Source organism: Amphiprion ocellaris, chromosome 21 (assembly GCF_022539595.1).
Source record: "Amphiprion ocellaris isolate individual 3 ecotype Okinawa chromosome 21, ASM2253959v1, whole genome shotgun sequence".
NCBI classification, from domain to species: Eukaryota; Metazoa; Chordata; class Actinopteri; family Pomacentridae; genus Amphiprion; species Amphiprion ocellaris.
The window spans coordinates 16616988-16632600 of NC_072786.1; the positions used below are offsets into that span (position 1 = coordinate 16616988).

The 15613-nt window shown below is 39.1% G+C and overlaps 1 protein-coding gene across 18 annotated transcripts in view; it reads right to left on the minus strand.

Annotated features, from left to right (window-relative positions):
- Nucleotides 1-15613, minus strand: part of wnk1b (WNK lysine deficient protein kinase 1b) — a 122777-nt gene that overhangs the window by 21519 nt on the left and 85645 nt on the right. For 14 of the 18 annotated variants that reach the window (XM_023274624.3, XM_035950142.2, XM_023274611.3 and 11 more), the window contains 10 exons: nt 13300-13389; nt 11843-11917; nt 7765-8022; nt 5841-5911; nt 5526-5676; nt 5299-5415; nt 2927-3037; nt 2617-2668; nt 2163-2303; nt 394-1303 (listed from right to left, as the gene is read on the minus strand). In XM_023274624.3, the coding sequence (XP_023130392.2) occupies nt 394-1303; nt 2163-2303; nt 2617-2668; nt 2927-3037; nt 5299-5415; nt 5526-5676; nt 5841-5911; nt 7765-8022; nt 11843-11917; nt 13300-13389 (1976 nt within the window). Of the gene's footprint in view, nt 1-393; nt 1304-2162; nt 2304-2616; nt 2669-2926; nt 3038-5298; nt 5416-5525; nt 5677-5840; nt 5912-7764; nt 8023-10606; nt 10685-11842; nt 11918-13299; nt 13390-15613 lie in introns of all 18 variants that reach the window. The other 4 variants (XM_035950148.2, XM_035950135.2, XM_055006669.1 and 1 more) reach the window with 3 other exon arrangements.

Genomic DNA, 15613 nt, shown 5'->3' on the forward strand with positions numbered 1-15613 from the left:
TCAGAGGGTTATATCACATTAAAGTCATCTTCAGATATTAAGTTTTTCACAGAAACATTCAGGATTAAACACAACACAACCAAAGGTTAAATCTAGTTAAAAATGCCTTGACATATAGTCAGGCAAAATCCAAGTACTGTAATTTGTATCTTCTAAACTCATGTTGTGTCTGTTTGATTAAGAGCAGCTTAACAGTACAGTACAAATAAACACTGTCACAACTCATTTTGATTCAGGTTTTACAAAATCTTGATTGGTACACAGAAGCCATATTAGTGCTTCATTAACCAAGTCTGATGTAATTTGCAAACTAATAAGTGGCACCTGAATCGCTGGGACTTCTTAAAAAGTCTCACTATAATCGGTATAACAGACACATTGACCGGCTCTCACCTTGCATCACATTCCCCACAGTGTGTGTGCGTCTGCCCGGGCAGGGCTGCCGTCTGTGGCTGCGAGTGGACCAAAGTTGGCTGGACTGAGGGAACATTTGTGGTCACTGGCAGGAGTCCCACGGCGGGGGAGGAGGAGGGAGCGGGAGCGGGGTGGGAGGCGGCAGAAGGAGCGAGCTGGGGACCTGGGATGGCAGTGGTGGGGATGACGGAGGAGGAGAGGGAAGGAGTGGAGGAGGATGTGGGACAGACTGATGGATGATCGGGGGAGAGCTCGCCGGCTACAAGGGTGGAGGAGGGAGGGGAGGATACAAAGGGAACAGCCTGGGAGGGAGGAGGGGAGGTGAGCATTGATGGGGGGATGCTGGAGACACTGGCTGGTGGCAAAGTGGAAGATACTGAAGTCGCAGTGACAGCAGGGACTGTTGCAGGCTGAGACTGGGTGAAGGCCTGGGGCTGACTTTGTGCTTGACCCTGAACCTGCACCTGCATCTGAGGTTGGGACTGTGACAGCACCTGTGACTGAAGGATGGACTGATTCACCAAAGTGGGAGGAGGGGAAGAAGAACAAGGAGGACTGAGACAGACGGAGGGCACAGAGGAGAGGGTGGAGGAGGAGGAAAGAGGAGGAAGAGAGGCGTCCAAGACCTGCTCCTGTGTCTGGTTTAAATTAGAAGGGACAAGCCCAGCGGTGGCTTCCACAGCAGGAGGGACTGTGCTGCTCTGCGGAGGGACAGAAGCTGCTGCAGGCTGCAGAGGAGGATGGCTGGAGTGGATGGAGGCTGGGGCGGTGCTGGGTCCCGCATCGAACTGATTTTGGTTCTGTCTCAGTTCAGAGAAGGCTTGCTGTAAGCTGATTGCTCCTGCAGACTGGGATAACGCCAAACCTTGGCCTGGAGTCTGTGATGGAGCTGGAAGAGAACAGAACACTATTTTAAGCCACAGTGTGAGTTTGTTTTATGCAAGTATTTTGGTGAAATCATTTTCCCCAGCATAGTTCCACCCAAAATACGCCTGTTTGGAGGTCGACTCAGCCAGAGCAATGAAAAGACCTGTGTGGATAAGCAGAGTATTTCACCCTCCAAACTCAAAAACAAGTTATAATTTTATTTTATCACCAAAATGACACCATTCATCCCAGTGTGAAATGATAAAAACAGAAAGAATCATTAGATGAAACTGATCATGTAATTGTAATTTAAGGTTTTGTTAGGAAATCAATCAAATCTAACCTTAAAATCTGGATATTTTATCAAAATCACTCTACATGTCTCATTTAAAAAACTGCCAGAAATAAACTGATTGCAGTAATCGGATACTGTGAAATTACATAAATGAATAATAGACAGTGTCACGGCTTGTTTTGTTTGTTTGTTTGTTTGTTTTTTTACAGTATTTTTAAACACACGTTGGCACGACACAAATTCTGTACAAAAATTCAGTTTCAAGTTGTTTGTTTTTGTAAAATGAATAATCAAAGAAATGTAACCTTAATTTTTTCTTTTGTCGTGATTTATGGCATTTTAACTGTCATTACTGCACAACAGACATTCTCTCTGCATCCAGTCATGGTTGCGCTGGTTCCATAGAGGTGCAAGACTTTAGATTGCAGTAAAAAATGAGAATACAGTGAGTAAAAATGTGATGGGAGCAAGAAATGCATAAAAACTGCTTGAGGCTCAGAGTGTAATTTGTCACTGTATTTTTATGTCAAAGCTAAGTCAGAAGTTTACTCGGGCACATTATTTCAGTATCCAGTTGCATCCTTACCTGTTTCAACAATAGGTGCAGGAGAAGGAGAAGGAGAGGTGGGAAACATTTGCTCCTTCAGCCTAGCTTCAGGTACAGGGCTGACAATGAATCTCCGACCCGCTGAATGGACCACTTGTGCTGTTGCACTGGATGGGATGTCTAAAGAAAAAGGAAGGAAGAGAAGCAACCTTGTTATTTACTTTATAGGCAAATAATTACTCTCTGCTGCAGCGTGTCTGCTGAACCAGCAACAGAAAGATATGTAGACACAAAGCAAAAGCTTAAAAAGTTTACATATTATTTTTTATGCAGAATTTCAGTCTTACATACATTTATTAGGAATTCAGAATTGCATACAATGACAATCCTGTAGTGTTCACATTTACAGTCAGGTTTTAGCTTTCTATGCCATATTATTTTCCCCTAAACTTGGTGTCTGATATATTAAGAAATGTCATTTTGTGTATTTTACCTGGCATGGGGGTAGATATTGCAGGAATCTGCTGTGCTGTGTCCCCTGCCATCTGCACATCAACAAAACAACATGATATAAACACGGATAGATCAACTGTGAACGATAAAGGTGAAGAGAAACCATAATTTGAGGAAAGAACCTGTTATTTTACAGTTTATATGAGGTATGTTTCCACACGTCATACACAAAGTATAAAAGATTTATTCAAAACAGCTGCTATTTTCGAATTTTGCTCTTGTAGCAACACCAGCAACAATGCACCAACTTTGTAAAGAAAGAGAGAATGAAATAAAGACTGTATTTTTACCTGGCTGTTTGTGTCTCTTTCCAGACCTTTCTCATCAGCGTTCTCTATGACCTCTCTGACCTGCTCGATAAATGACTCCCTCTCACTCTCCAGGATAAACTCACTCTGGACCTGGACAATCACACACAATTGAAAAAGTCAGATTCAGACACGTGTTTATTTGTGTATAACACAGCATGAGCCAGAAACAAAAGTATTGCACGGTTTACAGTATTATTCATATGTCTGCATGTGGCAGTAGCACATTTGTCCTTGTGTGGGAGCCTGACGAGGACTCTGTCTGTAAAAGTGCAAGGACTAGAGTACAGCAATTACATGCACTTCAGTGGGCTTGAATGACAAAGTGCAGATAGCATGTGCACTGGCATGTAGAACACAGTCCAGCCTTAATACAGAGGCATTAAGCAGGATTAATGGTCTGTCTGAACTGCTTGTCGGATGGTCAGGCAGTTTTTTGATGTCGCATAGAGGATATCTGCATGAATCTCTGAAACCGGCGAAACGTCACGCTGTGATTGGCCAGCTGTGTGGAGCTGAAAGAGGATTCAAGCACTGTCACTCGAGCAGGCCTGTGTGTTTGACAGTATCCAGGTAGAACGTGGCATTTAGAAATCTGGCTTGTGCTTGTAGACTGAGGATTTAATGAGGTTTAGTACTTGTGCCATTTCCTATTTGCATAGTATTGTTTGTCCATTCTGTTCAGCCAAAACAGAGTTAAGAGTAAATAAAGGTCAGTCTGGCAGTATTATGCTGTTGAGGCATTTAATTTTTTCATTCACAGTGCAATAACATGATATAGATAGAAAATATGTAGTAGAAAGTGCTGCAGGCTACTACAATGTCACAACAATCATTTTTCAAAATTATTAGTCATATACACTACTGTTCAAAAGTTTAGTCACTTAGAAATGTCCTTTTTTTTTTTTTAAAGAAAAGCAGTTTTTCAATGAAGACAACATTAATACCTACATATGTTTTGACTCAAAGACCATTTCACTCTACAGTCTTTTGTGACTTCTGTCTGTAGCCGATGATAGTCAACCGCTACATGAGTCAACACGTTAAACATAAGCAGCAGACTAGTCAAACTCATTCACATCTCATTCTTGAAATAAACTAATTTAAAAAAACAAAATGATTATTTTCGTCCATAGCTGATCTTGTCTTAAGGTTTTAGGCGAAGTCTTCGTGAGAATGAATTTTTAAATACCTCATAAAATCTAAGAAATGACAAGGAAGAAAAGATGGTCAACTGAGGATAGTGCCATTCACGCTAACATTCCTAAGAGTGCCTCCGAACCTATTGAGCAAAAAGACCAAAGAGCAGTACAATCACACATGGACATATACACTACGGTTCAAAAGTTTGAGGTCATCCAGACAATTTCATGTTTTCCAATAAAACTCACTTTTATTCATGTGCTAACATAATTGTACAAGGGTTTTCTAATCATTAATTAGCCTGCCAACACCATTAGCTAACACAATGTACCATTAGAACACAGGAGTGATGGTTGCTGGAAATGTTTCTCTATACACTTTGTAGACAGTCCATTAAAAATCAGCCGTTTTCAGCTAGAATAGTCATTTACCACATTAACGATGTCTAGACTGTATTTCTGATTTATTTAATGTTAGCTTCATTGAAAAAAATGCTTTTCTTTCAAAAATAAGGACATTTCTAAGTGATCCCAAACTTTTGAACGGTAGTGTACATAAATGGCATTAATGTTTTTTAGGTTTTTTACATACGTGGGGTGGACAAATGGCTCTCATAAAGTTAAGGCGTTGTAATGTTAAACTATACCATATTGGCAACAGAATGTTGTGAGTCATTCCCAAAGACTTTCGCTCCATTTTTCTGCTAATCTTAACCATTTTAGTGAGCATTGTCGAAATCTTTAGTGCTCACATGTGCCATCTAGTGGTTGTTGGTCTGCACCGCAGTTATTCCTCGATACATTATTGACATTATTTCGCCCTAAATTGCTGCTTTTGTGGCATCATTTCAAATCAGTAACACCTGTATACTGTAAAATGTTGAGAGAGTATTAAAAAATAGCAAACACAATAATACAAATCTTCATTCCCGTTCTCGTCTTTTAAAAATTATTTAAATATTTGTGGCACTTCCCCTGTGAACACGTCAGCGCAACACTATGTTTCCCTCCAGACATTGTCTAAAGTTGTGCACCCTTTTCAAATGATGTTGCGTGTTTCTGACAGGTGGTCCTTCAGTGTGGCCATCTGGAAGGACTATAAACACTTTGGACTTCTGACATGTTCAAGCAGATCTAGTTGTGAGAGATGATAAACCAGCCCTGAAGGCATTAATATGGTTGAAAAGAGGTGGAGTGTGAGAGTCTTTGTACCATGATCTGAGCGATCTCCTCGGGGTTGTCTCCATCTAAGTCGAACCTAAAAGTCACCATCTTCCTGTTGTGGGTCTCCAGCTGACACTCTGCCACCCTGTCACCACGGTTGGAGATCTACATGCGACAAAAACACAAAGAAATTAAAATACAGACTATGGTTACAGAACAAAACAGGACTTACTGTTTAATTACAGCATTCTGAGATTTAGAGGACGTGCTCTCACATTGAGAACATTGAGTTTTGCTTTGGAAATCTTCTCATGGCGCGATCGACTTCGTACAGAACGCCTCTGATGTCTCTTGGTGGAGCGACCCTCATGACGACCTCCTCCTCCTTCATTACCGTCACTCAGACCTGAAGTCTCAGAGTGACCACTAAGGAGAGGAAATGTAGAAAGAGTGTAAGAAGAGAACTGGCATTAAGTGAGAGAAAGCAACACAAAGATTGAGTATTATCAGTGAAATTTGATTTTACTCTGGAAATGTGGTATCAGATCAATGCTTCTGTGCTTGAGTTTGCTTGTGTATGCATGCATTACCTCTCTATGGATGACAGAACCTGAGGTGGCTGCAGCTGGGACTGCGACAGCTCTGAAGATTGTGAGGCCGACTGAAACACACACACAGGCACATGAAAATACACAAAACCTACAACCAGTGTGGAGGCTATTACCACAAACACCAGGGACATTATAAGAAAGGAAAACACAGCAGGGAGGCATGAAATATAAGCAAAGAGGAGCAAAAGTAGAAGCAAAAACTAGCTGGATTAAAAGCAGTGTCTTCATGATTTCACAGTAACAGCTCAACTGAATAAAATAAAGAGAATACTCGCCAAACAATTACGAGAACATAAGGAGGAAAAGAAATTGTATTTACTGGAAGCACATCTCCAACAATGCATGCAGCCCCGTCTTATAATTACCATCTACAAATGATGACTTTGAAATAACAAACGAATGGTCTGAATTAGAACAGTTCAACCGAGGCATTCTTGTATAAACAAATCTGCAGTTATTGATCGATTCTATTAGATCATCATTTATCCGCAAACCAATTAAAGCTCAGTCTAGCAGTTTTCACAGATGTTTTAAATTTGTTACTGGCTCCACCAACAACCCAGGAAACGTCCCCAGTAATTATTGCTTGATTGTGTATTGCTACGCTCAAACCAAGACATACAAGCTATTCAACAACAACAAAAAAAAAGAAAACCACATCTCACTCATCTCAGAGAAATAATGGTAAAAATCATAGCTTACATAGATCTGCTAAAGTGGGTTTCTCCACATAAAACAATAGGACAATGTCTACAAAATCTAGATTTTATACTTTAAATTTCAAAGACAGAATGAAAGAAACAAGCAAGAAACAGACTAAAAACTAAACATGCAGTTAGAGTGCAATTAGGGTAGATAACATGGTTGCTGCTTCTATTGTTAGGGATGTCCTGATCAAATATATTTTCTTGTTGCCCTAATCTGAGTCATACAGTATCTGTCGATACCCAGTAATACAGTTTTTCTGGATTATACGCACTTGTAGCATTATAGATTAACTGCAGTACCTGGTTGTGCCACCAGGTGCAGCCTCTTACTGTTTAATACTACATCATCAATAGAGATACAGCCAGCCTATATATATTGAATCAAGTTAGAAACAATTATTTGTTAACTCAGTATTTGTAGATATGTGTATATAATTGTCAGCATTGCTTTTTACTGTTTTAATCTAGCCTTATTTTTAGCATACCTGTTTTGATTTACTAATGTATCACACATATGTTTTTGCTTTTTTTTTTAGGCATTTCTTTTGTTATGTATTTTTTTTTCTGAGCAATATATGGCACAAGAATATCCTTTGGGATTAATAAGGTCTTATCTTGTCTTATCTTAAGACCTTGTTTCTATATCCCAGTGGAATATGTAAAGTAATTTTAGCGGCCTGCATCATGTGTTAGTGGCTTTACCAACAACATCAGCACATAGCCACATAAAAAGTGTGCAGAATTTAAACAGCAATTAATCAATTATTGATTGATGCTCCATGTGTAAAGTAAATTATTTAAATTAACACAACGTGCAACAGCGGATGAAAACAAAGCATCAGGCTTGTGCTTGTGCCGATACCGACTAGTTAAAAATTGTCTTGATCAATCACAATTTCAATTTTTGGATGGGGCTCAAGACATCCCTAACAAAAGTAGCAGCCTAAATAAGATTACCACATAACAGTTCTTCTGATATGTATACTACAGGCTGCTTAACTTCAGGACACATAGTCAAACTGACAACCCACTGCATCAACACCTAGAGAGTTACCTTTAGGTCAAAGGGGGAATGTTAACAATGTTAATAAAGGGATATCCTGTTTTCAAAAATCTGAGGAACCACTGCTCGTGAAATTGATTTGAACAGGGACATGAGATCCATTTGGTGGGTTGGACCGTTCTTTAGCCAGTACCTGGGGAAGGGCTTCCATGGGTGTATCAGGCGGGGCGGTGGCTACACTGATGATTGGCACCACGGTGGCCAAAGGCTGAGGCACAGGAGAAGGAGGAGGAGCAGGAGGGGAAACAATAGTAGGCACCACCCCAACAGGGATTGGCAGAGGAGAGGGAGGGGAAGCCACGATTGTCGTCGGCATGGTAACGGGGATAGACGGCGACGGAGAGGTGAGGGTCACCAAGGGAACGGTAGAGGTAGATGGAGTTACACTGGGCTGAGAAGAGGAAGGTCCGAGAAAAAGGAAAAGGAGGGAAGGGAAAAGAAAGGAGAAGGTAGATAAGGCACAGGATGAGTAGGGGGAGGTAAGGAAAGGACAGGAGCAACATCACAGGAAGAACGAGGAAGTAGACGAACCCAGCAAGTGATCCGATATGACAAGAATGGACAGACCAGGCCTATTTAAGCGCCTTGGTAATGGGACAGTGAGCTAAAGCTGGTCTTAACATCACAAATGTACATGGAACAAAGAATCACCCCGTTAGCTTGTGAATCTGGGTCTTTACTGGTGTCCATGATAAATCATGTTAGAACAAAGACACCAGAAGAAAGAGCCATTCATAGTTCACTGACTCACTACTGACACGTTTGACTCAGAGACTCTCAACAACAAACTTCCTGGAACACACATTAAGACTATTAGTGACAACATCTAAAACTCTGAACTCAAACTTTGGGACAGAACAACTATGTAGAACACACACAAGTCCAAGATCATGCAACCACAAAACAAAACTCTACAGACGATGTGCAGTACAACTTTCAAGGTGGTGGAACAAGCAAATTCTGTTCAGAATGTAGATGGGCAACAGTCTCTAATGCCACATTTCAATGTGGTTATATAAGACTAAAACGTTCTTCAGACCTCCTACTGAGACTTCACAATGTAATTTAGTCCCCTGAGCTCTCAGATAGTTTCAAGGAGTTGTTTTGCTCCTGTTTCCTCACTGGAGGAGGATCATTCTTCACTGCAACTTAAAGTCCTGCATCTCTATAGAAACAGTGCAATCATGACTAGAAGTAGAGAGAAATTAAACATTTTATCTCTGCAGTGTGACACGAAGACAATGCCATGAATCATTAAAAAAAACGAAACTTCAATTTGTTTTATTATTCATTTTACAAAAATTGAAAAAAACCTGGAATTTCCATGTGCAACTTTTTCCAAGTGTCCAGAGGTGTTAAAATACTGGGGGAAAATGGTGACTCTATATATACAAATATTTTACCACTTAGACTTTTAGTTTGTTTTTATGCTTGTTTCTTATCTGCTCTGTGTAAACACAGTCTGCAGTTCAGCTTAGTTCAGTCAAGAAGTGCTAGAATTTTCGCCACGTGACTGTTGGTTGCAGTTAAATCAATAATGGCTTCATGGTTATGTCTTTTGAGATGAGTAGTTCAATGACTGTCAGAAAGTAGAAAATCCAATGATTCTTTATGTTTTGCTGTTTCTGATTCTGATAAACTGTGTTATTTTGGTGATTTTTTAGAAGATAAACTGCCCACAGGTTTTGGAGTGCAGATTGTTATGGAGCCTGTGAATTGATTCCTGAATGTCAAGACTCAGAAACAATGTTTGAAAAGTAGTTCGATAACTTTCACTACATATATAGCAGCAAGAGAAATTTTTTAGATCCAGTGTTGTTGGGACTGAAATAAATATTACATTACAGAAAAAAAACTAATGTGTTGGAATCCATTGTCTTTTAACTAAATTTGAGAATGCCACACTAACTTAAATAGCGTAACCACGTTATTTTAGATAACCTATTAATGCATGACATGTATCACCAAAAAGCCAGGAAAGCAGTTCTGCTTCTTGAAGCTAATGCTTTGAACATATGGAACGTGGAACAACTCCTACAGCTCTACACATAGTATTGCTGGAAAATAAACTTTAAAAAACGTTACATGTAAAATTGCAATGTCGAGGATTTCTGTTTCATTCCTTTTGGTGATACGTGGCTAAAAGTTGTAACAACATTTGTGTTTTTCCAACCTCACTTCCTCACATTACAGTTCAAGGTCACAGCACAACAAATGAAAATGTATTAACATCTTATGAGATGAAACAAAAACAGTACGTCGCCTTACACACAGGTGAGTTGAAAAGGAAGTTCATAGTCTGTTGCACTGCCATCATATAGCGTCTGTAACGCAAATGTAACTGGGCATTGGGACATGCGTCACTAAATGTTAAATACTGCCAATGCAAAGACGTTTAAATAATTTCAATCGGTCATGGGCTCAATCACCATTGTGACAACACACAGTGACTTCACAGGCATTTGTTTAAATGAAATCTTCAAGACTGACAGTTTAAAGTGTTATAATCAGTTTCTTACTGTACACCAATAGACTGAAACATTTTAATGTACATTGTTGATGCACATATCTATGCTATGACACTTCAATTAAAAGAGGAATCACTAGATTCTCCTTTGCCCAGTGCTTCCAATATCAACCCCGGAAATATTACCCATCTTCATTTCCATAAAATTTGCTCATGTATTTGTGATCCATGCTTTTTATCAGGTGGTTAGTGGGAGTGTCTGGGGTGAACAAAGGGAAAGTGCTACCATGGGCATCAACAACAAAAGACAGAGCTACATTCAAAAGGTACAAAACAGGTGAGGGGGATTATTCTACTTATATTCTATCTGACATCAAACAGAGTTACCAACCAAATCACACTGATATGCAATTACTTACTAAGATGCACACAAGCAAATACACACTTCTACCTAAGAGCGGGTGCACACAAAGTCACAGACTTACAGTAAATTCAAACACAATGATACCTGAACCAGAGCTAGCTGAGCAGCCTGGTACAGAAGATAAAGGTGTTCTATACTGGGAGATGGACTTAAATCACATAGCTACACACACACACACACACATACATATCCATTCATGTTAAAAGCACAAACATATCACAGAACCATACAAACACACATTCATGCATATTAACCGACAAGTGTGTGTGTGTGTGTGAAAAAAACACATAGAAACAAACCCAGCGGTAAACACAGGCAGCATGCCCATGAGCAAGCCAGAGAATGGAAAGAAAAACAGAAGAAACAGACTGAGCTGATGAAGCTTAAAGCGAAATAAGTAGAACATGCTATAATAAGACATAGAACAAAGAAAAAAGAAAAACGCAAAAACATTCATTTTTATTGCTGTCAGTCTGAACTTCCGCCTCTATTTTTGTGTATTCATGCCTCTGTAAATGTCCCAGTTTGTATTTTGTGAATATGTTTATTAATTAGCTTTTCTTCTAAACGTGTACAGTAGAGTCAAGCTACTTGATATCAACACTTTCTAAGAACCATGTGTACATGTGATCGCATATTTCAAAAAAGGGGCTTTGCTACATTTTCAGGAAAAGGAAGAGTTTAATAGCTGATTCTGTGTATGATCATATTTGTCTCTGTGTGTCTGTATTTTAAGTATGAAACTGTAAGCTAACACAAAGTTACTCTAACCTTGAGGTGAATTCATGAAAGCTGTAACGAGTCAGTGTTTGTGTTAGTAGATGTGCAACTTCAGCTTGAAATTCACATACAAATGTGTGTGCAAAAGTACAAGTGATTATAATTATTATTTGCATTAGCATTCAGGAAGAGATGTGTGTTGATTTAGATGATTGTAGCCGTACTTAATTTACACTGAGCAAGCACCTTTAGAAACACCTGTGCAATCAAATACAACAGCTTACCAGATTTTGCCACCCTCATGGATGTTAATGTGGCAGCCAACCACCCACTACTGTATGACTTTAATAATAAAAATAAAATTCGACATCATCTTTTCTGACAAAGTCCAGAAAATGTGAAATACATAAGCTTAGTAAAAATCTAATCTACAGCTGAGCTGTTGCATTAAATTATACAGAAGTCCCTAATAATGTGCTCCGTGAGTGTATGCCCAACTACTTAATTCAATCCAGAAGCTCTCTGCGGAGAACCAGTGCTAACTTGGGCCCATTTATTATGTATAGAGCTCCAAATATATTTAAATTAAAAGTCTTGTACCTGTGCAGACGCCGGTGGCAGGGTTGTGTGTGTGGGGCTCTGAAGTGATGCATTACTCTGGCTCGATGACACAACCTGGACAGGGACACACACATAAAAAGAAGAGCGTGTGAGAGGGAAGATGGTTAGAAAGAAAAGACAGGAAATGCAAACAAATATCTTTTACTTGTTTGGTGTTTTAACACATTGAACCCCAAAATCTGGCAGCAGGTTTGAAAGGTATCCTGTCTTCAAAAAACTAAATTTAAACCATTCATCAGAGCCAGGAACTGGAAAAACATAAATAATTTTCAACTTTTCAACGGGCCTTGAATTAATCACGTGAGACTTTGAAGTTCTTCTGTGAAAAACAACCAGCTCTAAGTTAAAAGCCTGATCAAAATCACTTGGTTCTACATTTCAAACTTCCCCAAATTAAACTGTTTACAGTAACAAAATTCTGTAAAAAACCTACAAAAATTCTACGTTCCTTAGCACAACTGAGAAGCCATTCATAAATCAGCTGCAACCAACAGTCATATGACAAAAAAATCAGGGATTTTTTTAGCTGAACTGGGTTGAACTGTAGGTTGTTTACACAGAGCAGATGGGAGACAAGTACGAAAACAAATTAAAAATGTAAATAGCAAATCATAAATAGTATATCGAGTCATCAGTTTTTTGTGCATGTTGGTTGTAGGATTTTTACAATTTTTATAAAATAAATAATGAAAGAAACCCAGCATTCAGAATTTCCTTTTTTAAATGATTTATGGCAACATAGCTGTGTCATACACCACAAAAGACCTTTTTTGAGTTCTCTTTACTTCTAGTCATGGTTGTGCTGTTTCCACTGAGGTGCAGGACTTCATATCGCAAGAAAAACGAGCCCACAGTGAGGAAAAATGAAAACAGGAAGATTCACAGGGTTAAACAAATGTGACAAAAATAACAACCTTCAGAAAAATCAGATATTATTTATCTATTTTAGATTACAACTCTTATGTACGCTCTTGTGGTAAATTATGGGGAAAAACCTGTCTTGATAGTTCAAAAAAGAAAGTTAATACGACTCAGCCTATTCTGACAAGAAACATTTGATCTCTTATTAGCGTTCAATTTCTTGCTCAATCAAATCAGTTTAGGACCGCAACTGGTTCATAGATGTGGTTTGTGCTAGGAGCAAATGTTTCTTCAAAAGGACTGCAGTAATACAGGAGGCAAAATGCCAGCTCTGTGGGAGTGTTTACCTTGAAGCAAAGGTAACAACTTCAAAGAGCAAGGTGATGCACAAGTTATTACTCAATCAGCACAAAATTAGGGTGGAGCTGTTTATGGATTTTATCGTTGTGGGGGCTGGACATTAAGGAGGATGTGGCAGCTGGTAAGGAAGTTGCTAAAAAGTGAGAGAAGAGAAAGGAAAAAGCCCTACATATATAAAGAGTGTTTTGAGTTTACTGGTTTCTTTGCTTGTTTACCTGTTGGGAGGTTCCAGGAGGAGCTGGCTGAGCGGTGGCAGGAACCAGAGGAGGTCCTGGAGTTGGCTGAGGGGTCGGGGTCTGGACCTGCTGTTTCGAAACAGATTTAGGGAAAGATAGACAGAAAAATGGACAGAGGAGAAAGTTGTGACGTTGTAGGATATAAAACGATGGAGAATGAAGGTGAAGAAGTCAAGAGAGATTGGGGACAAGGAGGAGAGAAAAAGGAAACAATTAGAACATGTTTGTAGCTTCAGGAATATAACCAAACATGGGTGCAAACACAAGGCACTCCTGCTGTTCTCTACTGATCAGTTTCATCTACATTTTCTTCTTGTGTATGCACACATGCACACAGACAACACAAATACACACTTATACGTCCAGCAACAGATATATGCAACACCTGTATGCATATACACAGCGTGTAGTGTAACAGTACAGGCACAGTGCTGGGGTTAGGCAGGGTGTAAGTAGGATTTGTTTACATGCAGGTCAGACCCTAAGTGATCGGCAGTGAAAATAAGTTATACAGTCAATGAAGCACAGTAAAAGCTGGAATACTGACACCAAACACTAAAATATTCAACTAAAGTTGACGTTTTCAAGGCTCTCCCTGCTTTTTGAGGTTTCATCCTGATGTAATATGACTTATCCTGCCTTCTTAAAGAACTGGCTTGCAATGTCACTGACAAAGTTTGGAATAAATTTCATTTTCTATCGACGATTATCAAGCCTTACAGGGTGATGTGTTCCTTCCTAAACTCTTCAAGTAATCTATAGTCATACAGACAATTACGATCAATATGCTAACAACTGAACCCTTAGAAGGCTGTGTGCAACTTTATACTTGTCCCAAAGCCCACCCTCACAAACTGTGAAGAAAGCTTACACAAGTACGTTACGTTGCACCAGACACACTGCTACCTACCTTTTTTTACTAACATTAGAGACAGTAAAATACAATGAAGAACCTCATAGAACAGAAATTTAATTAATAAAATGTATAGAAAGATCAAGAACTTAAGATAAATGAAACAAAAACAGAGTTAATGACAGAAAACAGAGAGTAAAGGAAATAAAATAAAGGCCAGTAATTATATGCGGATCAAAGTAAACAATGAAGAAAGCAAAGATGACGCTGATAACATCAGCGTTCTAAGGGTTTAAAGAGTTTCAGCTGTGACCTTTGAACCCTGTATAGGAAGTTGATTTTCAGTCTGGGGAGGAAATGACAACATAGTATGCTAAAATAAAGAACGGGCTTGAAGCCACGTTCTTTAACATTTACAACACAAAACAACAGAAAGAATCTAAAATATACAAATGAATGTCTGCATGGGTACATCGCTGGGTCTGTCTAAGCCCCCTCAGTTTTGTTGTATGTTTCTGTGTGTTTGTCCACACAAATCAGCAAAGTCTTGCAGCTTTACTATACTTTAACTGTTTTTCGTGAAAAGACTTATATTCAGAACATTATTCAGAATAATATTCATAATTCTATTTAAGTGTCTAACCAGATAATTCAGACTTTAAGTAGCTACTTTGGATTTGTATGAGCAATAATTCAAGTATACCATAGACACAGTATACCTGCACAAACACACATTTCTCATATACATTTATATATGAACATACAGACAAAATACTACTTACTCATATTGACAAACTAAATCAAACTCACAACATAAACACAGAAAGGAAGGGGCTCAGACTCTTTGCTTACAAAGCTTGTACACCAGAGAGCGCCTCAAAGGCTGTCTTCATTATCGCTTGACGAAGAATAATGACTCTTGCTGGACTTGAAATTAAATGGTTCTGGTCTTGGTCTTTTCCAGATGTGCTCTGGTTTGGGCCATCGTCTATAAATCTCTGCTTACAACGAAAAAGTCGTGCTCTTTACTAACATTTTTGTGTGAATGAAACACTGGAAACACTGTTGAAGAGTGAATAATGTGGGATGTTATGACGGCAGACCGTGAGACTCTCTCTGTGGTGTCGATATGACTGGAGGGGGTTAAAATCACAACCAAAGACTACATGATGACAAATAAGCATCAGCTGGGTCACCTGGGTCAGGAGGGTAGAAAAACAACAGGGACTGGAATAACAGCCTCTGGGTCAGATTACTAATGTAATTTAATTCAGCTGCTTTTGCTAGAATGATTTGTGTTACTTGATGGATGACATTGTTCTCAAGGTATTCATTAAAACCAGTGGCTAATGATCGCACAGGAATGTATTAACTGTTCTCACATTGTTAGAAATCTTTAGAAATATGTATCAAATTTTTGATCTATGAGATTTTGACAAT